The following is a 24,142-nucleotide window of genomic DNA, read 5'->3' on the forward strand; positions in this document are numbered from 1 at the left end:
GCCCACTTGGTGTATGTTTGGGCTGAGCTTGATCTATCCACGAGCTGAGGCTTTTCTTGGAGTTTAACTCCAAGTTATGATGTGTTTTGGGCGTTCAACTCCGGATCATGACGTTTTTCTGGCGTTTAACTCCAAACAGTAGCATGTACTTGGCGTTCAATGCCAAGTTACGTCGTCAATTTCCGAATGAAGTATGGACTATTATATATTGCTGGAATGCTCTGGATGTCTACTTTCCAACGCCGTTGAGAGCGCGCCAATTGGAGTTCTGAAGCTCCAGAAAATCCATTTCGAGTGCAGGGAGGTCAGATTCCAACAGCATCAGCAGTCCTTTTGTCAGCCTTTTTCAGAGTTTTGCTCAAGTCCCTCAATTTCAGCTAGAATTTACCTGAAATCACAGAAAAACACACAAACTCATAGTAAAGTCCAGAAATGTGAATTTAACATAAAAACTAATGAAAACATTCCTAAAAGTAGCTCAAACTTACTAAAAACTATCTAAAAACAATGCCAAAAAGCGTATAAATTATCCGCTCATCAGTTTCCCATCTAAGCCAGATAAAATAATCCACTAACAAAATCAACACAAAATACCAAAAGGCATTAAAAGCCTGAAGAATAGAGGCAGCTCCATATTTGATTTATTATGCAAAATATCACACACTTACCAGTATAGAAAGATAAGGCAGTGACAGAACCTCGTGTAGAATGTGTAAATGTAACCAATTCTTTATCATAACGAATGTTATGAACATGAATGCTTCCATCTGCACACCCAACTGCAACGTCATCTAGAGCAGGGGAGGAAACACAATAGGTGATCGGTGAATTCCATCCCTTAAACTCAAATATCTTTTTCTTTGTGCTAATGTTCCAAAGCTGCATAGGACCTTGCTCGCTCCCAACAAGAACCTATTGCATATTTCTCAATCATAAAGGAAGTCTTAACTCTAAATGTCACTTTCACTTAACTCCTTAATTAGCCCATGACTACAATTACAGCCCCAGTAAAGCCTATTGCCCTATTCATTCTCAACTGAAAATTAAAGCCTACAATGTCTATTAATCTTTGGAACAAGAAGAAAGACATGATTACCTTATTTAGGTAAGTATCTGGATGCATTATACAGTTGGGGCTAAAACTCTGATCAAGCAAAATGTGCCCAAATGGGGAAGGGTTCTGATCCATAACTCCCTTAAATGCCCACAAGAAAATGTTGCCGCGAATATCACATTTTCTAGTCAGCTTTTGATGTTGAGTTCTCATTCCTATGAATTTATGGCCTCCCATTCTTGGCCATCTATGTACCTGAAAGTATAGTAACAAAATCATGATTAGTATAAATTGATAAACACATTCTAATAAGATAAAACCATAAACAAGCAAGTGTTTCTAAACAATCATACACTTCTGAGAGTTTGCTCTTCTGAGAGGCACAAACCCTTCTGAGAAGCACAAACAAGCAAGTGTTTCTAAACAAGCAAGTGCTTCTAAATATTAGAATAATAAATTTAAGAAAATAAAATTCTGCAAACATAAAACCTAAATAAACTCTATTTATTCTACTTTTAAATTTTCGCAAAGTGAAATTGGCCTAACATAACATCCCTCATTCCCTCCAAACTTAAAGGTATTTGATCCTTTAAGCTGTAGTGTTTTTCTTTTCTTCCTCCAATTTGATTACTCCGTTTCCATTGTCCAATTTCTTTTTCTCTTTATGATAAATTTTAACTAAAAAAAGCTTCGAGATAAAAATAGATAAAAAGTATTGGTTCATTAAATACTGATCATTGAAGCTTCTTATAGCTATGTAAAGTTATATTAACTATGAAGTACCCTTTGCAACAAAAGATAAGAAATTTGAAGTAGGAAGAGCGTGAGGAACAAACCTTGAAATTAGATGACTGAAGTTCTTGCTCTAATTGTGCAAGCCTAACTCTACTATTCTCCAATTGCTGCACATATGCCTATTGAAAAACCAACACATATCAATCATTCAATGGTTAGGGCTTAAGTTTAGGTTCAATTGAGCAGTCTAACATATCAAGTTGGGAGCAATTAATTTACCTTCTTCCTCAATCGACTCTTCTTAGCAGCCTCACAATTCTGAGCCAGTCTACAAAGAGTCTAGAAAAATGTTTATATAAAAATGTAAAAATTAGTACTACTAATGAAACAGAAATTGAAATAGTAAGCACAAGCAGTAGCACACAAACAATGAAACAAACCTTCTGATCCTCATGTTTAAGCTTAGTTTGATCATTGGAGTCCACAACTATAAGTTTCCCATTCCCAGCCCTATTATTTGATAAATAGGAGAGTGAATGAGTGAGAGATAAGGTATATTTGATAAATAAGAGAGTGAGTGAGTGAGAGATAAGAGAGTGAGAAAGAGAGTAACTTAAGGTTAAACAAAAGGCATGATGATAGTGCTGTTGTTGAAAGACAAGAGCAATGGCAAGATCAGAATCAATTAAACGCGTTGTTGTCTTTGGAGTTGTGTTACTGTCATCTCCCCTATTTCAAAAATACTGAAAAGAATGAGTTATCTATCTGTAATTCAGCAGATTCAGACAAGGACAAGAAGGAGGAGCCAAAATCAAGTCATAACAAGAATATGCATGCAAACTCTAGATAAAATATCTCAGCAATTCAAATATATAGTTCATAAGCAAAGTTCATTCTATACTACAATCATAGAAATTATGTTTCAGATTTCACAAATTATAGGAATATACAAAATTCATACCTTAGAATTTAGAAATTCTGTTTTCTGCAGCAAGCAACACCTGATTTGCAAACATAAGAGCTCTCGTCGATCGTATTCTTTGATTTTGAAGTTCAATCAAAACAGGGAAAGGACAGGGTTAGGGCTAGGGATCATGAAATCAAAATAGAATCACAATGGAAGGGTTAGGGCTAGGGATGAGAAGGAGGCGGAGGCCTACCTGAACTAACAGCGACGAAAAGAGACGATGACAGACCTCCGGCGAGGAGAAAAGAAGCAGCGCGAAAGCGGCAGCGGGGGGAGCTCGTAAGACAAGAGCACGACCGAGAGAGCTCGTGTGACGACGAAAGGAGCAACCGCATTGAGAGCGGCGGTGGAAGGAGCTTGTGCGGCGACAGCGGAGGAAGTCACAACTTCAATGGAGAGAGAAGGGATGTGAGTAATTCAAGGAGAACGGGAAAAAAGAGTGAACTGAAGGATTGGGAGTAAAGTGACCCATCTCTTTATTTTAATATTTCCGACGGAAAAGTTTAAATTACAGACAGATTTTCTGTCTGTAATAATTTAATAAAATGCAGTATTTTTGTTCATTTAATTACAGACAAATTTTCTGTCTGTAACTATTTCCTACGGAAAAAATTAATTTTTTCAACAGAATTATCGATGGATTCTTTTTTCCGTCTGTAATTTATGTTAATTCATTTTTTTTGTTTTCCGACAAAAAATCCCTCTGAAATTCCGTCTGTATTTCTGTGGGATAAAATCCGTCTGAAATATCCGTCTGTATTAACTAGTTTTCTAGTAGTGTAGGATAAAAAGAAGAGAATATACAATAAATCCCAAAATATCAATAAATATTAATTCTAATTAGATGAGCGGGACTTGTAGCTTTTTGCTTCTGAACAGTTTTGGCATCTCACTTTTTCCTTTGAAGTTTAGAATGATTGGCTTCTATAGGAACTTAGAATTTCAGATAGTGTTATTGATTCTCCTAGTTAAGTTTGTTGATTCTTGAACACAGCTACTTTTATGAGTCTTGGCCGTGGCCCTAAGCATTTTGTTTTCCAGTATTACCACTCGATACATAAATACCACAGACACATGACTGGGTGAACCTTTTCTGATTGTGACTCAGCTTTGCTAGAGTCCCCAGTTAAAGGTTTCCAGAGCTCTTAAGCACACTCTTTTTGCTTTGGATCATAACTTTAACCACTCAGTCTCAAGCTTTTCACTTGGACCTTCATGCCACAAGCACATGGTTAGGGACAGCTTGATTTAGCCGCTTAGGCCTGTATTTTATTTCGTTGGGCCCTCCTATCCATTGATGTTCAAAGCCTTGGATCCTTTTTACCCTTGCCTTTTGGTTTTAAGGGCTATTGGCTTTTTCTGCTTGCTTTTTCTTTTTCTTTAAAAATTTTTTTCGCCAATAATTTTTTTTCGCCAATAATTTTTTTTCGCAAGCTTTTGTTTTTCACTGCTTTTTCTTGCTTTAAGAATCAATTTCATGATTTTTCATATCATCAATAACATTTCTCTTTGTTCATCATTCTTTCAAGAGCCAACAATTTTAACATTCATAAACAACAAGATCAAAAATATGTATTGTTCAATCATTCATTCAGAAAACAAAAAGTATTGTCACCACATCAATATAATTAAACTAAATTCAAGGATAATTTTGAAATTCATGTACTTCTTGTTCTTTTGTATTAAAAACATGTTTCATTTAAGAAAGGTGAAGGATTCATGGAATTATTCATAGCTTTAAGACATAGTTACTCAATACTAATGATCATGAGGTAGAGACACAAAACATAAACACACATGAAGTATAAAAATAAAAAAACAGAAAAATAAGAGCAAGGAGATTAAAGAATGAGTCCACCTTAGTGAGGGTGGCGTCCTCCTCTTGAAGAACCAATGGTGCTCTTTGAGCTTCTCTATGTCTCTTCCTTGCTTCTGTTGCATGATCCCTAGTGATTTTGGTGCTACTATCCTTTAGTTGCTCCCAATAATTGTGTGGAGGAAAATGTATCCCCTGAGATATCTCAGGGATCTCTTGATTTGCAGTCAAATGTTCTATCATTGAGCTATAGACCCTTGAGATGAATCTCTCCATCTCCCATGACTCAGAGGTGGAAGCAATTGTCTTCTCTTTTTCTTCTTCTTTTTTTTTTGAGGTTTCTCTGACCTTAGGTGCCATCAATGGTTATGGAAAAGCAAAAAGCTATGCTTTTACCACACAAAACTTAGAATGTTGCTCGCCCTCGAGCAAAAGAAGAAAGAATAGAAGAAGAAGAAGATATGGAGGAGAGGGAGAGAGATGTGTATTCGGCTATGTAGGGTGGGTTTGGGTGGGGAAGAGATGGATGGATGTGAGTGGTGAAAAACAGAAGGGATGACCGTGAATGGAGAGAAAGAGGGTGAGGTAGGTGGGGATCCTGTGAGGTCCATAGATCCTGAGATAATTCTGTGGGGTCCACAGATCCTGAGGTGTCAAGGATTTACATCCTTGCACCAATTAGGCATGTACAATGCCTTTGCATGCAATTCTGGCATTTAAACGCCGAGGTGATGCATGTTCTGGGCGTTCAACGCCTATCTGCAGCATGTTTCTGGCGTTAAACGCCAGTTCCATGCTTATTTCTGGCGTTCAATGCCAGATCCATGCTCTGTTCTGGCGTTGAACGCCAGCCAGATGCTCTGTTCTGGCGTTGATGCCAGCCAGATGCTCTGTTCTGGCGTTGATGCCAGCCAGATGCTCCTTACTGGCGTTTAAATGCCAGTAAGTCCTTCCTCCAGGGTGTGATTTTTCTTCTGCTATTTTTGATTCTATTTTTTAATTTTAATATTTTTTTTGTGACTCCACATGATCATGAACCTAATAAAACATAAAAGAACAATGAAAATAGAATAAAATTAGATAAATAAAAATTGGGTTGCCTCCCAACAAGCACTCTTTTAATGTTACTAGCTTGACAGTGGGCTCTCTTGGAGCCACAAAGGTGATCAGGTCAATGTTGTGGACTCCCAGCACCAAACTTAGAGTTTGGATATGGGGGTTCAACACCAAACTTAGAGTTTTGTTGTGGCCTCCCAACACCAAACTTAGAGTTTGATTGTGGGGGCTCTGTTTGACTTTGCACTGAGAGAAGCTCTACATGCTTACTCTCCCTTGTTACAAAAGGATAGCCGTGTGCCTTAAACACAAGGTAGTCCCCATTCAATTGAAGGACTAATTCTCCTCTATTAACATCTATCACAGCTTCTGCTGTGGCTAGGAAAGGTCTTCCAAAGATGATGCATTCATCCTCCTCCTTCCTAGTGTCTAAGATTATGAAATCAGCAGGAATATAAAGGCTTTTAACCTTTACCAACACGTCCTCTACCAATCCATAAGCTTGTCTTACTGACTTGTCTGCCATTTGTAATGAGAATATGGCAGGCTGTACCTCAATGATCCCTAGTTTCTCCATTACAGAGAGTGGCATAAGATTTATGCTTGACCTCAGGTCACATAGAGCCTTGTTAAAGGTCATGGTGCCTATGGTACAGGGTATTAAGAATTTGCCAGGATCTTGTCTCTTTTGACGTAATATTTGCTGAACCCATGTATCTAGTTCACTAATGAGCAAGGGAGGTTCACCTTCCCAAGTCTCATTACCAAACAACTTGGCATTCAGCTTCATGATAGCTCCTAAATATTGAGCAACTTGCTCTCCAGTTACATCTTCATCCTCTTCAGAGGAAGAATAGTCTTCAGAGCTCATGAATGGCAGAAGGAGGTTTAATGGAATCTCTATGGTCTCTATATAAGCCTCAGATTCCTTTAGGTCCTCAATAGGGGACTCCTTCTTGCTCAGAGGATGTCCCAGGAGGTCTTCCTCACTAGGATTTTTGTCCTTTCCTCCCTCTCTGCATTTGGCCATATTGACTTTATCAATGGCCTTGCACTCTCTCTTTGGATTCTCTTCTGTATTGCTTAGGAGAGTATTAGGAGGAGTTTCAGTTACTTTCTTACTCAGCTGGCCCACTTGTGCCTCCAAATTTCTGATGGAGGACCTTGTTTCACTTATAAAACTTAATGTGGCTTTAGACAGATCAGAGACTATATTTGCTAAATTAGAGGAGCTCTGCTCAGAATTCTCTATCTGTTGCTGAGAAGATGATGGAAAAGGCTTGCTATTGCTAAACCTGTTTCTTCTACCATTATTAAAGCCTTGTTGAGGCTTTTGTTGATCCTTCCATGAGAAATTTGGATGATTTCTCCATGATGAATTATAGGTGTTTCTATAAGGTTCATCCATGTAATTTACCTCTGCCATTGCAGGGTTCTCAGGATCATAAGCTTCTTCTTCAGAAGATGTCTCTTTAGTACTGTTGGATGCATTTTGCCATCCATTCAGACTTTGAGAAATCATGTTGACTTGCTGGGTCAACACTTTGTTCTGAGCCAATATGGCATTCAGAGCTTCAATTTCAAGAACTCCCTTCCTCTGAGGCATCCCATTATTCACGGAATTCCTCTTAGAAGTGTACATGAATTGGTTATTTGCAACCATGTCAATAAGTTCTTGAGCTTCTGCAGGCGTTTTCTTTAGGAGAATGGATCCACCTGCAGAATGGTCCAATGACATTTTGGATACCTCAGATAGACCATAATAGAATATACCTAATATGGTCCACTCTGAAAACATGTCAGTAGGACACTTTTTGGTCATCTGCTTATATCTTTCCCAAGCTTCATAGAGGGATTCACCATCTTTTTGCTTGAAGGTCTGAACATCCACTCTAAGCTTGCTCAGCTTTTGAGGAGGAAAGAATTTATCCAAGAAGGCCGTGACCAGCTTATCCCAGGAGTCTAGGCTATCTTTAGGTTGTGAGTCCAACCTTTTTCTAGCTTTGTCTCTTACAGCAAAAAGGAAAAGCATGAGCCTATAGACTTCAGGATCTACTCCATTAGTCTTAACAGTCTCACAAATCTGCAAGAACTTAGTTAAAAACTAGTAAGGATCTTCAGATGGAAGTCCATGACACTTGCAGTTCTGTTGCATTAAAGCAACTAATTGAGGTTTCAGCTCAAAATTGTTTGCTCCAATGGCAGAAATTGAGATGCTTCTTCCATTAAATTTGGATGTTAGTTTAGTGAAATCACCAAGCATCCTCCTTGCATTATTGTTGTTGGGTTCGGCTGCCATCTCCTTCTCTTGTTCGAAAATTTCAAAAAGGTTGCCTTTGGATTGTTGTAATTTAGCTTCTCTTAGTTTCCTCTTCAGAGTCCTTTCAGGTTCAGGATCGGTTTCAACAAGAGTGCCTTTTTCCTTGTTCCTGCTCATATGAAAGAGAAGAGAAAAAGAAAAGGAAGATGAATCCTCTATGTCACAGTAAAGAGGATCCTTATTATTAGTAGAAGAAGAAAGGGGATAAGGATTAAGAAGAAGGAATAATCCAAACACAAGAGTAAGGATAGAGGAAGTGATTGGAGATGAAGAGAGGTGAAGAGAAGTGTTAGTAAATAAATAAATAAATAGAAGAAGATGAAGAGAGAGAATTCAAAAATTAGTTTTGAAAAGTAGTTAGTGATTTTCGAAAATTAAAGAGGAGATAGAATTAAAATTAAAATTTAAAACAATTAATTAATTTAAAAAAAAGAATTTTGAAAAAGGGATGAGATATTTTCGAAAATTAGAGAGGGAGAAGTAGTTAGGTGGTTTTGAAAAAGATAAGAAACAAACAAAAAGTTAATTAGTTAGTTGAAAAAGATATTAAATCAAATTTGAAAAGATAAGAAGATAAGAGGTTAGATAAGATATTTTAAAATCAAATTTTTGAAAAAGATAAAATTTTGAAAAAGATATGATAAAAAAGATATAAAAAAAAGATATGATTTTTAAGAAAAAGATATTTTGAAAAAAAATTAGAATTTTTTAAAATTAAAATTAATTACTTAACTAACAAGAAACTAAAAGATATGATTATAGAATTTAAAGATTGAACATTTCTTAACAAGAAAGTAACAAACTTCAAATTTTTTAATCAATCACATTAATTGTTAGTGTAATTTTGAAAATTTGAAATAAAATTAAGAAAAAGGTTTTGAAAATAATTTTAAAATTTTTGAAATTAATAAGATAAAAATGAAAAATATTTGATTTTTGAAAATTTTTTTTGAAAAGATAGGATTTTTAAAATTGAAAATTTGACTTGACTTATGAAAAACAACTAATTTTTAAAAATTTTTGACTAAGTCAACTCAAATTTTTGAAAATTAGGAGAGAAATAAGGAAAAGATATTTTTTTATTTTTGAATTTTTAATGATGAGAGAGAAAAACAACAAAAATGACTCACAACATGAAAATTATGAATCAAAACTCATGATGCATGCAAGAACACTATGAATGTCAAGATGAACACCAAGAACACTTTGAAGATCATGATGAACATCAAGAACATATTTTGAAAAATTTTTGATGCAAAGAAAACATGCTAGACACCAAACTTAGAATTCTTTAATACATGGATACTATGAATGCAAAAATCATATGAAAAACAATAAAAGACACAAAACAAGAAAACATCAAGATCAAACAAGAAGACTTACCAAGAACAACTTGAAGATCATGAAGAATACCATGAATGCATGAATTTTCGAAAAATGCAAGAGATTTTTAAAACATGCAATTGACACCAAACGTAAAAATTGACACAAGACTCAAACAAGAATCACAAAATATTTTTTTGATTTTTATGATTTTATTATTTTTTTGTATTTTTATTATTTTTTTCGAAAATAAATTTTGGGAAGAACGAAAACAAAGAAAAATTTTGAAAAAAAAAAATTTTTTGAAAATTTTTTTGAAAAGAAAATTACCTAATCTGAGCAACAAGATGAACCGTTAGTTGTCCAAACTCGAACAATCCCCGGCAACAGCGCCAAAAACTTGGTGCACGAAATTGTGATCATCAACAATGGCTCCAAAGACTTGGTGCTCTTAAACATGAATCACACTTTGTCACAACTCCCCACAACTAACCAGCAAGTGTACTGGGTCATCCAAGTAATACTTTACGTGAGTAAGGGTCGATCCCACAGAGATTGTTGGTATGAAGCAAGCTATGGTCATATTGTAAATCCCAGTCAGGCGGATTTAACTAATTTAAGAGATTATTGATTTTTTGAATAATAATAATAAATAAATAGAAAATAGTTACTCATATAATTCAATGGTGGGAATTTCAGATAGGTGCATGGAGATGCTGTGTTCCTTCTGAATCTCTGCTTTCCTACTGCTTTTATCCAATCTTTGTCATTCCTTTCTATGGCAAGCTGTATGTAGGGCATCACCGTTGTCAATGGCTACATCCCATCCTCTCAGTGAAAACGGTCCAAATGCTCTGTCACAGCACGGCTAATCATCTGTCGGTTCTTGATCATGTCGGAATAGAATCCCTTGATTCTTTTGCGTTTGTCATCACGCCCAACAATCGCGAGTTTGAAGCTCGTCACAGTTATTCAATTCCGGAATCCTACTCGGAATACCACAGACAAGGTTAGACTATTTTTCGAATTCCCATGAATGCTGCCATCAATTCTAGCTTATACCACGAAGATTCTGATTAAGGAATCCAAGAGATATGCGCCCGGTCTAAGGTAGAACGGAAGTGGTTGTCAGTCATGCGTTCATAGGTGAGAATGATGATGAGTGTCACGGATCATCACATTCATCATATTGAAGTGCAACGAATATCTTAGAATAAGAACAAGCGGAATTGAATAGAAAATAGTAGTAATTGCATTGAAACTTGAGGTACATCAGAGCTCCACACCCTTAATCTATGGTTTGTAGAAACTCCACCGTTGAAAATACATAAGTGATGAAGGTTCAGGCATGGCCAAATGGCCAGCCCCCAAACATGGTCAAAAGATCAAAAATACAATCCCAGACGTCTAATACACTAGTAAAAAGTTCTATTTATACTAAACTAGCTACTAGGGTTTACAGAAGTAAGTAATTGATGCATAAATCCACTTCCGGGGCCCACTTAGTGTAAGTTTGGGCTGAGCTTATCTTTACACGAGATGAGGCTTATCTTGGAGTTGAACGGCAAGTTGTAACGTGTTTTGGGTGTTCAACTCTGGTTCGTGACGTGTTTTTGGCATTTGACTCCAGAATGCAGCATGGAACTGGCGTTGTGCGCCAGTTTACGTCGTCTAATTACGAATAAAGTATTGACTATTATATATTGCTAGAAAGCTCTGGATGTTTACTTTCCAAAGCCGTTGAGAGCGTGCCATTTGGATTTCTGTAGCTCTAGAAAATCTATTTCGAGTGCAGGGAGGTCAGAATCCAACAGCATCAGCAGTCCTTTGTCAGCCTTCTTATCAGAGTTTTGCTCAGGTCCCTCAATTTCAGCCAGAAAATACCTTAAATCACAGAAAAACACACAAACTCATAGTAATGTCTAGAAATGTGAATTTAGCATAAAAACTAATGAAAACATCCCTAAAAGTAACTAGATCATACTAAAAACTACCTAAAAATAATGCCAAAAAGCGTATAAATTATCCGCTCATCAATCAACAACCACCACCATACGCCTATGAACCCCCTCATCAACATAATTTTGAACCACCATACTCACAAGAACCTTACCACCAAACACCCCAATATGACCCTAATCCTCACCCACCATACCAAGAGCCTTATGAGCCATACTTAGAACCACCACCTCAATATACACCATCTTCGTATCCTTATCAAGATGAACCACCTTCCTATCGTGAACCCTTTCTCCCAACAGATGAACCCTCCTATCCACCCCAACCTCCATTAGATACCAACACTCTTAGAGTTATGTACCAAAGACAAACATCCATGGAGAACACATTTACCTCTCTCACTAGTCTAACCTCTACTTTCCAAGCTCTTATATCCCGCATGGACCAATCCTTTACCTCGAATACTCAACCCTCAAGCTCTAGTGCTCCACCACCCTCCATTGAAGAGCATCCACATCCAGCAATCCAAGAGCAACATGATCCCAATTATGCTAGTGACATGGAACAAGAAAGGGATCGTTTTAGGGACGCAATGGATCGATTGCACGTAGCCTTTTTTTCAGAGGAGCAAGAGGAGGCCCAAAATGTGGAGGTAGTAGAGACCCTTTGAAGATGAAGGAGTAATTGAAGGGAGTTGTCATGGAAAGAAAATCATCAAGGAGGAGTACGATTTTATACTAAAACAACTGGACGAAGCCGTAATAGTTGAAGAGGAAGAAGTGGTTGAAGACTTAGGAGATGCAGAACCTTCAAGGGAAAATCAAGTCATAGAGCCTCCTTCCAAGGCATATTATGGTTAAAGACTTGGAAGAGGTTGATCAAGAGATGGATATTCAAGAAGAAGAAGCACAACCTCCCATGCCCTTGGTAAACAATGAAGAATAGATTGAATTGGGAGAAAGCTACCAAGAGGAAGAGGTTGAAATTGAAGAAGCTTGCAAAGAGGTGGAAGTTGTCAAGGAAGAGCACAAGGGAGTGGAGCTAGCAAGATTATCAGAAACACCTCTCCTAAACCTATTACCATCCAATACAACATTCAAGTGGATAAAATCCTTATCCTTCTCCTTTACTTTCCCACTTGAATATGGTTTGCTTGAGACGGATGGTCAACTTAGAGCTCTTTATGGCCTTAAGAGTAAGAGGGAGATGATTAGTGGTAGGATTTGTCAGGCAAAGTTTGATATGGTTGCATGCTCCAAATTGAAGTGCAAAGGTTGGTGTAGAGCTCAATTGAATGGGTATAGGAAGTTGTTTGGATGCTTCAGTGAGAATTCAGATTGCTTGCCACCCTGTTGGAATAATGGTGAGCAACACAAAGACAGGTGCAAAAGGAAGGTTTGGGACCCCGGAATTCAGTCTAACAATCAACACTCTTGGGGCCTTGTCACCTGCTTTAACTTGCTTGAAGGCTCTTTGCGCCTAGTTTGGGATCTCGGAGGCCATTGGAATTACAAACATTGGTGAAGATTTCTGGATGAGTTCAAGCACAAGCCGCCATGACAAGGAGCTCACCGACTGTCCAACTTAAGGACAATAACTAAAAGTTCTAGGTGGGAGACAACCCACCATGGTACATTCTTCCATTTTTTATTAGTTTCATTTTATTCATATTAGTGTTAATTTTCAGTTCTGCATGTTTACTTTTACTTTGCTAGATTTGAAAGAGAGAGAGAGAGAGAGAGAAAGAGAGAGAGAGAGAGAGAGAAAAGCGCATTTCACGCGTGCGTATGAACCACGCGCATGCGTCACATGCGACGCTAAACCTTACAGAAGGTTACACGGGAGCTGTGCAGGAAAGGTGCCTTGTGCACGAGCCAACCCACGCGTACGCGTGCGCGTCACCTATATTTTAGTCAACCCACGCGTAAGCGTCAGTGACGCGTACGCGTGGATTGCCAAATCGGTGTCAATGGGTGATTTGGCCGAGAGTTGTGCTGCCTTGGTGCTGGTATTGTGCATTTAGCACAACCAGTGGTCACGGGTATGCGTGACTGAAGCTTATGCGTCACTTGGATTCTTGCTCACCCACGCGTAAACATGACCGACGCTTACGCATCGCCTCTTCTCTTGCACACCCACACGTAGCCGATTCCATTCTTCTACTTTTCTCTCTCCTTTCTAATTATTCCCTCCTCCTTTCCTACTTTCATCTCCTTCATTTTCCCTCTCATTTTCTTTTCCTCATTTCATTTACATACTTTCATTCATTGCATTTCAACTGTATGCATGTTTCTATTTTCTTTTCTATGTTTATTATTTTTCTATTGGTGTTAAATGTTTTTATTCCACTGTTGCATTTCTCTTGCTTTCTTTTGGTGCTTCGTGACTTGTTTCCATTGTTGGATAATATTATTTAGATGTCAATGCTACTCTTTTATGACATTTGTATTCCATTTGCATTGATATGCACTTATATTGTCTTTCATTACCCACACTCTCTCCCCCATTATTGCAATTTTTGCACTATTCATATGCCATTTGCTTCTATTATTTTCTCACTTGCATGCGGTAGCTACCATGTAATTGAAAACCTTATTATTTGGCACTAGCCCACATATGTTTTATTTCTTTTCATATCTTTGCTTGTGGGTTATTTCCCGTCCTTTTTCTTTTCTTTCAGGATGGCCATCAAGAAGGGAAATGGAAACGCTTCTCAATGGGGGCAACTGACAAGTCCATCTGCACAACCTTTGGTAAAAAGCATCAGTTATAGCCACCCGTCCACTTGCACATCTTAGCATGCACCGAAGACGGTGCAATCTTTAAGTGTGGGGAGGTCGATACCGACTTCCGCGGGTTAGTTAGTCCCCTCTCAACACCAATGTTTAATTTCTTTTGTTAGTTCATTGTTGCATTTGCATGTTTGATTGCATGTTTGTTACATTTTGTACATATTTTACCACTACCTGGTTGAAGTAATATTTTCTTTTTCAAGAAACTATTTTATAGCATTTCACTAATTTGAATTAAAATTCTTGTTAAACTTGTTTGAAGAAATTTATTTTTGGAACATGGTTTTAGAGCTCGAACACACAAAACCAGTGAGATTTTGAGCCTATTTGATTGGTTGCATTTTATCAACCAATATTTTGTTTTAGTGTGTGTTGTTCTCTCTAAAATTGTTATCTTTGTCTTGCTTAATTCTATATTTCCATTATTTGATGTATGCATACACTTACATGATTGAGGCCTTGTTTCACTTAGCTTACATACCCATATGGCCTTACCCTTTCATTATCATTTGCAAACCAATTTGAGCCTATTTTACCCTATTTGTTCTTTACTTTAGCTCATCACTAACTCTAAGCGGAAAATAATAATGTCCTTAATTTGAATCCTTGGTTAGCTTAGACTAGTGAGAGTGCTCATGAATTAAGTGTGGGAAAAGTGGGTTTGGAAATGTTTGGTTTGGGAATTGAGTATGTTAAACTTTTTGTGAAAATGTGAAAAATATTGAGGACATGTTTATGCATTCAATACTTTAATCATATGCATTGAGAAAAAGAAAAGAAAAGAAAAGAAAAGAAAAATAAAAAAAAGTAAAAAATAGAAAAAAGAAAAAAAAAGAGCAAACAATAAAAAGGGGGACAAAATGCCCCAAAGTAAATGTTGGTAGCAATGTATATGAGTTGTACTCAATTTGGGATGCATGAATATGTGAAAAATTTAGTTAATGGGTATTTAGATTTTATATTTTGATTACATGGATTATCTTAAGTTAGATGGTAAGTTTAGGTTAATCAAGGATTCAGATTTTAGTCCACTTGACCAAATACAATCCTACCTTGACCTTGACCCCATTACAACCCTTAAAAGACCTCTTGATATGTGTATTTATGCATTAATTCTTTGTTGATTGGTAGAAGAAGAGCAAGTCTTAGAAAGTAAGGTTAGTAGAGAATTCAGAGAATTAAACCTTAAACACTTGAGTAATTAGAGTGTATACACTTCTGGTGAGGGTTCGATGCTCGATTCTTTGTTCCCGGCTTTCATGAGCTATTTTCTTCTTGCAAGTCTATTTGTACTTCATTTTTATGATTCGAATTAGTGAAATCTAGTTCATATTTGATCTTGAAAGGTTTATTTACTTTTCACCAAGTTGATAGAAATATTTTGCATTTAGCTGCATTCATACAATTGGGTTGCATCTCATACTTTCTACCCTTCCTCTTCACTCTTTTAGTTTATCTTGAGCTTAGCATAAGGATATGCTAATGTTTAAGTGTAGAGAGATTTGATACATCACTATTTCGTGGTACATCTTGTGCTTAATTGAGTGGATTTTATCCACTATTCTCACACCTATTCATAGAATTCGCATGTTTTACATTTTCCTTCATGATTTTGTGCTATGATTGAAAACATACTTATTTAACATTAAATTTGCTAATTTTAATCATCTCTTATTACCATTCGATGCCTTGATATGTGTGTTAAGTGATTTTAGGGTTTATAGGGTATGAATGGCTTAGAGGATGGAAAGGAAGCATGCAAAAGTGGAAGGAATACAAGAAATTGAAGGAATTGCTGAGCTGTCAGCCATGACCTCTTCGCACTCAATCGGTCATAACTTGAGCTACATAGGTCCAAATAAGGCGGTTCTAGTTAAGTTGGAAAGCTAATGTCTGGGGCTTCAAAATGATATATATTTTTGCCATAGTAGCCATACAGCTAGACGACGCGCACGCATGCATATGAAAAAATTTAGCGTATCAGAATTCGCCCCCAGCGATTTCTGGGCTGTTTTTGAGTGGACTAATTCGTTGTACATCTTGTGCTTAATTGAGTGGATTTTATCCACTAATCTCACACATATTCATATAAATCGCATGTTTTATATTTTCCTTCCTGATTTTGTGCTATGATTGAAAACACGCTTCTTTGGCCTTAGATTTGTTAATTTTAATCCTCTCTTATTACCATTCAATGCCTTGATATGTGTGTTAAGTGATTTCAGGATTTATAGGGTAGCAATGGCTTAGAACATGGAAAGGAAACATGTAAAAGCAGAAGGAATGCAAGAAGATGAAGTTGTGAGGAACGAGCAGCAACGCGTACGCATGGACGAAGCGTACGCGTGACTAGCGCAGAGGAGAAGCGACGTGTACGCGTAACTGACGCGTATGCGTGATAAGGAATCTCGCCAAATGACGCGCACGCGTGACCTACTTGTACGTGTGACATGCGCGACGTACAGCAATTGCAGAAATCGTCCCCAGCGATTTCTGGGCTATTTTGACCTAGTTTTTGACCCATAAAATATAGATTAGAGGCTGTAGAGTGGGAAATCAGATTCATAGATCAGATTTAACTCATTATTCACAATTTTAGGTTTTAGATGTAGTTTTCTAGAGAGAGAGAGGCTCTTTCCTCTCTCTTAGGTTTTAGCATTTTAGGATTAGCTTTTCTTAAATTCAGATTTCTATCATGCTTTAATTTAGTTTTTTTGTACTCCTATTTGTTCGAGTAGTTTAGTTTATCTATCTTCTCTTGTTAATCTATTTATTCTTCAATTTAGCTTATGAATGTTTCAAGTTAGATTGATTTTCTCTTTAATGCAATTTGAGGTATTTTATATTTATGATTGCTTTCTTCAATTTGTGTTATTGATGCTTTCAATTGATTGTTTGGATTTAATATTCTCGTATTAATTTTCTATGTTTTTATGTTATGCCCTCCAAGTACTTGAAAAAATGCTTAGAAGGATGTTAGAGTAGGATTCTATGTTCTTGGCTTGGTTGAGTAATTGGTGACACTTGAGTTATCAAACTCCTTTGTTGATTGATAATTGAAAGTTGCTGATTGATTTGGATTCCACTAAAGCTAGTCTTTCCTTAGGAGTTGACTAGGACTTGAGTAATCAAATTGATTAGTCCACTTGACTTTCCTTCATTCGTTGAGGGTTAACTAAGTGGGAGCAATGAACAATTCTCATCACAATTTATAACGATAACTAGGATAGAATTTCCAATTCTCATACCCTGCCAAGAGCTTTTCTAGTCATTTTGATTTTCATTACCGTTTACTATTCTTGCTTCTTATCTTAAAAACCCCAAAATAGAGCTTTACATAACCAATAACAAGAACACTTCCTTGCAATTCCTTCAGAGACGACCCAAGGTTTAAATACTTCGATTATTATTTATTAGGAGTTTGTTACTTGTGACAACCAAAACTTTTGTACGAAAGGACTCTAGTTGGTTCAGAAACTATATTTTCAACAAGAATTTATTTGTCGGCCACTCAAAGGCAAAAAAGGAGGAGGAAACCGGACTGAATATTGTGAATATCATCGGATCCACGGGGCATTCCACCAATGAGTGCTTTGATTTAAAAAACGTCATAGAAAAACTAGTAAGAGAAGCAAAGCTAGATCGATATCTGGCCACCCGTGACGATGAGCAAAGAAAAAAAGAAGAGCAGAAGATGTTGGACAAACTGAGCGATCACCTCGTACACCAGAAAGACATGTCCACATGATACACGGTGGATTTGCCGATGGAGGAATCTCTAAATCATCTCACAAAAGGTATCTCGAAGACGTATATCATGTCGAAGGGAAGGAGGAAGCACCCGACATCCCCGCGATTACTTTCACCAAAGAAGACGCATCCGGCATCACATCAGGACACGACGATCCCATGGTCATCACTGTTATACTGGCAAACGCAAATCTCCACCGTACGCAGATAGACCAGGGGAGCTCCGCTGACATCTTATTCAAAACTACCTTCGACAAGCTCGGATTGGAAGAAAAAGAACTCAGAGCATATCCGAACAGCCTGTTCAGACTAGGAGATACCCCGGTTCAACCAATGGGATACATCTCGCTACATACAACTTTCGAAAAAGGAAACCAGTCAAGAACACTCAAGATAGATTACATCGTAGTTGACGTAAGTTCAGCCTACAATGCCCTAATAGGTCGGACAATATTGAATCAGCTCGGTGCAATAGTCTCAATTATAGGGGGATAACTACAATAAAAACAAATCAGAAGATGGCACGCCGCTGTTACAATGAAAGTCTAAACCTCAGAGGCAAAGGGGAAGAATTCCACACAATCGAACTCGGTGGAGTTCAGAGGCGGGAAGAACTCTGCCCATAACCTGAAGGTGAAATAGAGAAAGTCTAGATCGGGGATGCCCCGGACTAAACAACCAATATTGGTACACTCCTAAAATGAGACATAAAAGAATCACTCATACAGTTCCTACGAGATAACGTCGACTTTTTTGCGTGGAAGGCGGCAGACATGCCAGGCATAGATCCCAAGTTAATGTGCCACAAGCTAGCAGTCTACCCAGGATCTCAGCCAGTGCAGCAAAGGCGTAGAAAGCTCGGACCTGAACACTCTCAAGCTGTGGAAGAGCAGGTACAAGCTCTACTGGAGGCAGGATTCATAAGAGAAGTCAAATATCCATTATGTCTTGCTAACGTCGTCTTGGTGAAAAAATCAAACGGGAAGTGGCGAATATGCATCGACTACACCGATTTCAATAAAGCCTGCCCAAAAGATCCTTATCCACTCCCAAGCATAGACACACTGGTCGATGCCTCCTCTGGATATAAATACCTCTCCTTTATGGACGCATACTCGGGATACAACCAAATCCCAATGTACCCACCTAACCAAGAAAAAACCTCATTCTTAACCCCAAAAGCAAACTACTGCTACATCGTCATGCCCTTTGGTCTTAAAAATGCGGGAGCTACTTGTCATAGATTAATGAATAAGGTTTTTTCGGATCACGTCGGAAAAATCATGGAAGCCTACGTGGATGACATGCTAGTAAAGACACAAAACAAAGAGATGTTATTATCCGACCTGACCCAAGTATTCGACACTATAAGATGGCATGTTATGCGACTCAATCCCGCAAAATGCACCTTTGCAGTAGAAGCCGGTAAATTCTTGGGTTTTATGATCACACATAAAGGAATAGAGGACAACTCGGATAAATGACGGACCATACTCGACATGAAAAGTCCGACTTGTGTCAAAGAGGTACAACAACTCAACGGGAGGTTGGCAGTCTTGTCCAGATTCCTTGCCGGATCGACAATAAGATCCCTCCCCTTCTATGCCACTCTAAGGAAGGGAAAGGAGTTTGAATGGACAGCGGAGTGCGAGTAAGCCTTCCAAGGTTTCAAAAGATTCCTGGGACAGCCACCTTTACTAACTCGGCCACAGGAAGGAGAACCACCCATATTATACCTCACGGTAGGAAGTCGGGCAGTAACCTCAGGACTAGTCCGAGAAGACGACAGCAGGCAATAGCCCATATGCTTACGCTCTCATACTAACATCACGACGACTTCACCCATACTTCCAGGCCCACACCATTAGAGTTCGGACCAACCAGCCCAAAAAAGGATCTTACAGAAAACAGACCTGGCGGGCAGAATCTTGCAATGGGCAGTCGAGTTATCCGAATTTGATCTTCAATACGAAGCTCGGATGGCTATCAAATCACAATACCTGGCCGACTTCATTGTAGAATTTACAGACACACCAGAAATCCCCACAGAATGGAATCTCTACGTGGACGGTTCCTCAAATAAAACTGGAAGCGGCGGGGGCGTGATAATTGAAAGTGACCAGGGAACCCAAATTGAACTCTCCCTCAAATTCAGGTTTCCAGCCTCAAACAACCAAGTGGAATATGAGGCACTTCTAGCTAGTTTGAAGCTGGCTAAGGAGGTCGGAGCTCAAAAGCTTATCATTTTCAGTGATTCACAGGCAGTCACTGCACAAATAGCAGGAAGCTACCAAGCCAAAAACCCCACCATGAAAAAATACCTGGATAAAACCAGGGAACAACTCGGACAATTCGGAGAATATGAGATCCGTCACATACACCAAGAACAGAATGCCCGAGCCGACGCACTCTCAAAATTAGCCAGCACCAAACCAGGGGACAACAATAGAAGCCTCATCCAAGAAATTCTGCAGAATCCATCAATCTCAGATGGTGAAAAAATCCTGGCCATAACAGGTCAGGATCAAGGATGGATGACTCTCATAATTAACTACCTCAAAACAGAAGCACTCCCCACAGAGGAAAAGGAGGCAAAGAGGCTGAAAAAGGAGGCACAATACTACACTATTATAAACAATACTCTATACAAAAGAGGGATTTCGATACCATTGTTAAAATGCGTGCCAACTTCCAACACGAAGGAAGTTTTAGAAGAAGTACACAGTGGCATTTATGGCAATCACCTCGGAGCGCAGGCACTCACCAAAAAAGTACTTCGGGCAAGGTTTTATTGGCCAACTTTACAAAAGGAAGCCATATAGTTCGTAAAGACATGTTCATCATGTCAGAAACATGCTAACCTTCACATCGCCCCACCAGAGGAGCTCATCGCTGTAACCTCACCTTGGCCATTCGCAAAATGGGGACTCGATCTTCTCGTACCCTTCCCCAAGGATCGGGACAAGTCAAATTCCTTATAGTGGGAATAGACTACTTCACAAAGTGGATCCAGGCAGAACCCCTAGCTAACGCTACCGCTCAAAGAAGTCGAAAATTCCTATATAGAAACATCGTCACAAGGTTTGGGGTTCCATACTGCATCACACAGACAATGGTACCCAGTTGACAGATGCAGGCTTCAGAAAGCTAGCGGCCGACTTGAATATAAAACAACAATTCACCTCTGTAGAACATCCCCAAGCCAATAAACAAGCTGAAGCTGCCAACAAAGTCATACTGGCTGGGCTGAAGTGGAGATTATAGGATGCAAAGGGAGCCTGGGCCGAGGAGCTCCCACAAGTCTTATGGGCATATCAAACAATGCTACATTCCACCACAAAGGAATCACCCTTCCGACTAGCGTATGGAATGGAGGCAATGATCCCAGTGGAGATGGAAGAAAGGTCACCTAGAGTGATCCACTATAGCAAAGAAGCCAATTCCTAACTTCAAAGGGAAGAGCTCGACCTACTTTTGGAAGTCCGAGAAAGAGCTCGGATTAGGGAATAAGCATTAAAACGATGAATGGCTTCCAGATACAATCAAAAGGTAATACAACGAGCTTTTACCAAGGACGACCTCATTCTAATCTGAAATGACATCGGAACAACTCGACCTGGAGAAGGAAAGCTGGCAGCAAACTGGAAAGGACCCTACCGAGTCATCAAAGTACTAGGGAAGGGCTACTACAGACTGTCTGAACTCGATGGGCGAGAGCTTCCTAGGTCATGGCATGCCTACAACCTAAGAAGGTACTATAGTTAGGGATGATAAAGGATCTTGGATAAGGCGCACTCTTTTTCCTGAAAAGGTTTTTTAACGAGGCGCCAAGCCAACACCTACAAATCACCCGATTTAGGGAATTAACCCCCCGTATGTATATATTTGCATTTTCTTTTGAAATAAAATATGTTTAGATCTTCTACAAGTGCTCAAGCCGCATTAATCTGAAACATTCATCATTCGATTATAAAGCTACAGATCGGCAGAAAGTGAAAATCAAATTCACTACGCGATCACGATAAAGACCAAAGATGAAAACCAAATTAATTAAAAGGTTGACCAAATGAGGGTTAAAACCCAATCTCTACAAACCGGCAAAGATGAAAATAGAATAATGCAAGAATTTATAGAAAGTGATCCATAGAAAGGACCTAACGAGGTCCTAACAAAATGGATTGCTATAAAATAACTTAAAGACTGGCCGATATAGAGAAGTTGGACCAGTCACAATAACCGAAGTTATAAGTAAAGCCCTGGCAAGAGGTCTGACCAGCCCTATAAAAGAGGATTACTATAACATAGAAGAGCCCGACATGATGAAGTCGGACTCCCACAAACAAGTTATAAAAAGTAATCCCTGAAAGAGACTTGAATAAGGTCCAGGAAAGAGGATTACAAAAATAACTTAGAAGAGACCGACATGATAAAGTCAGACTCCGACGAACAAGTTAAAAAGGTAATCCATGAAAGAGACCTGAACAAGATCCAAGAAAGAGGATTACAAAGTAACTCGACCGGGCCCGACGTGACGAAGTCGGCCCAAAATATAAAGCTACAAAGGTGATCACTGAAAGAGACCTGAACAAGGTCCAAGAAAGAGGATTACAAAGTAACTCAACATGGCCCGACGTGACGAAGTCGGCCCGAAATATAAAGCTACAAAGATAGTCCCTGAAAGAGACCTGAACAAGGTCCAAAAAAGAGGATTACAAAGTAACTCGGAAGGGCTCGACGTGTTGAGGTCGGCCCAAAACATAAAACTACAAAAGTAACCCCTAAAAGAGATCTACACAAGGTCCAAAAAAGAGGATTACAAAGTAACTCGGAAAGGCTCGACGTGATGTGGTTGGCCCAAAACATAAAACTACAAAAGTAACCCCTAAAAGAGACCTAAACAAGGTCCAAAAAAAGAGGATCACTAACAACTCTTTGGACAAAATCAACATAACAAAATCAGCAACCACAGCAAACCAAAGAACAAAAAAGGTTGCTGAAAATAGCATCAAGCAAAGAAATCAAGCCAATCCAGAGAGGTCAGACAAAAAAAAGTTCTAACACTCCCAAAACCTAGAAAGGTACTAAGCCAAGTGCAAGCAGGCCTGACATAAAAACTGCTAGTTAGGATAAATAGCAAACTTCAGAGGCCACCAGAAGCAGCCCCAAAAAGTTCGGCAACTACTTTGTTTTTCAAATAAAGTTGCTAAACAAAGCAACTAAAAGGGTATCAACAGTCCACAAAACATCATTTACAAAATAAAGAGTTTAAAAAGCCCACACGCCGGGCTATCTACAACAAGCAAGAAGAAAATTCAGTTAACATCCGAAGGCTTCTCGGCAGCATCAACTCAGGGTGAAGGAGGATGAGTCTGAAGAGGCACCGCATCCACCATCCCATCATCCCGGTTCAAAATCTGGCAATCTGGTTCCCCTTCAGGACGGTTAATCTCAGCAATGGAAGCCAGAGAAGTCGGCGCAACAGAGGTCTTGGTGGCAGGCAGTGAAGGACGATCATCATCATCATCATCAGGGTCATCAGGAACAATCTTACCATCCCTAACAATATTGTCCAGTCTGAAAAGGGAAAGATCGAGCTTTGGCACAAGAACGCAAACTTGCTCCTTCAGATTCTCATAAGCAGCAGAAACACTGCCTACAAGGTGACTTTGAAGCTCGGTATAATTGGTCTGGACAGATTCCAAGCTATTCCTGAGATCCATCATCTCTCTATAGGTGGTAACATAGCTATCCTTATGTTTTAACGCCGTATCGTCAGCTAGTTGCACAGCAGCCACCAGACCAATAGCCCGAGCTTTTTCCCCCTTTAACTCCTTCTCCAGCTCGGTCACTTTCACCTCGAGCTCCTCTTTTAAACCCTTAATTCGGTCAAACTCCAATTTTGCCTCCTCCATAAAGGCCTTGGTAGCATGGATAGGAAGATCTTGAGCAGTTCGGTATAAAGCCGCTCCCATGTGTGCCAGTTTAATACCACTCTGAGTAATGAAGTCTAAATGATGAAGAATGGATACATCATCAGTAGGCATGACACCATAAGGAGCAATTTGTTGATCTACAAACCCGACAACATCAAAGTTGGGAGCATCCAGACTAAAAGGCTCGACAGTTCGAGGTCTTTTTGGAGGAGGAGCTGCGGAAGGAGAGGAGGTACCAGCAGAAGTTTGTGAAGGATCAACCAAACAAACTTGAGGAGTGGGGATAACCCTCCTCGGCCCAAGAGAACTCGTAACCAAAGTCTTCGACGAAACCTGAGAAGACCCCTCCCCGGCCGCCTTGGCTGAGGCATTCTGAGCTGCAGTAGCCTTCCTCGCCCTTTTAAAGGCCTTCGTGAATTCATTATTTTTAATCATCT

The 24,142-nt window shown here is 38.9% G+C and overlaps 1 protein-coding gene across 1 annotated transcript; it reads right to left on the minus strand.

Annotated features, from left to right (window-relative positions):
- Window positions 1-674: 674 nt before the first annotated feature.
- Window positions 675-23,684, minus strand: LOC114924578 (uncharacterized). Its single transcript, XM_072204182.1, has 6 exons — window positions 23,324-23,684; window positions 2,986-3,142; window positions 2,230-2,299; window positions 2,069-2,128; window positions 1,891-1,968; window positions 675-1,309 (listed from the first exon to the last, which is right to left on the minus strand). Exons 1-6 carry the CDS (start codon window positions 23,682-23,684, stop codon window positions 980-982), a joined length of 1,056 nt encoding a protein of 351 aa, XP_072060283.1. The 3' UTR covers window positions 675-979.
- Window positions 23,685-24,142: the final 458 nt, after the last annotated feature.

The sequence above is a fragment of the Arachis hypogaea genome, chromosome 10, assembly GCF_003086295.3.
Source record: "Arachis hypogaea cultivar Tifrunner chromosome 10, arahy.Tifrunner.gnm2.J5K5, whole genome shotgun sequence".
In the NCBI taxonomy this organism is placed as follows: domain Eukaryota; kingdom Viridiplantae; phylum Streptophyta; class Magnoliopsida; order Fabales; family Fabaceae; genus Arachis; species Arachis hypogaea.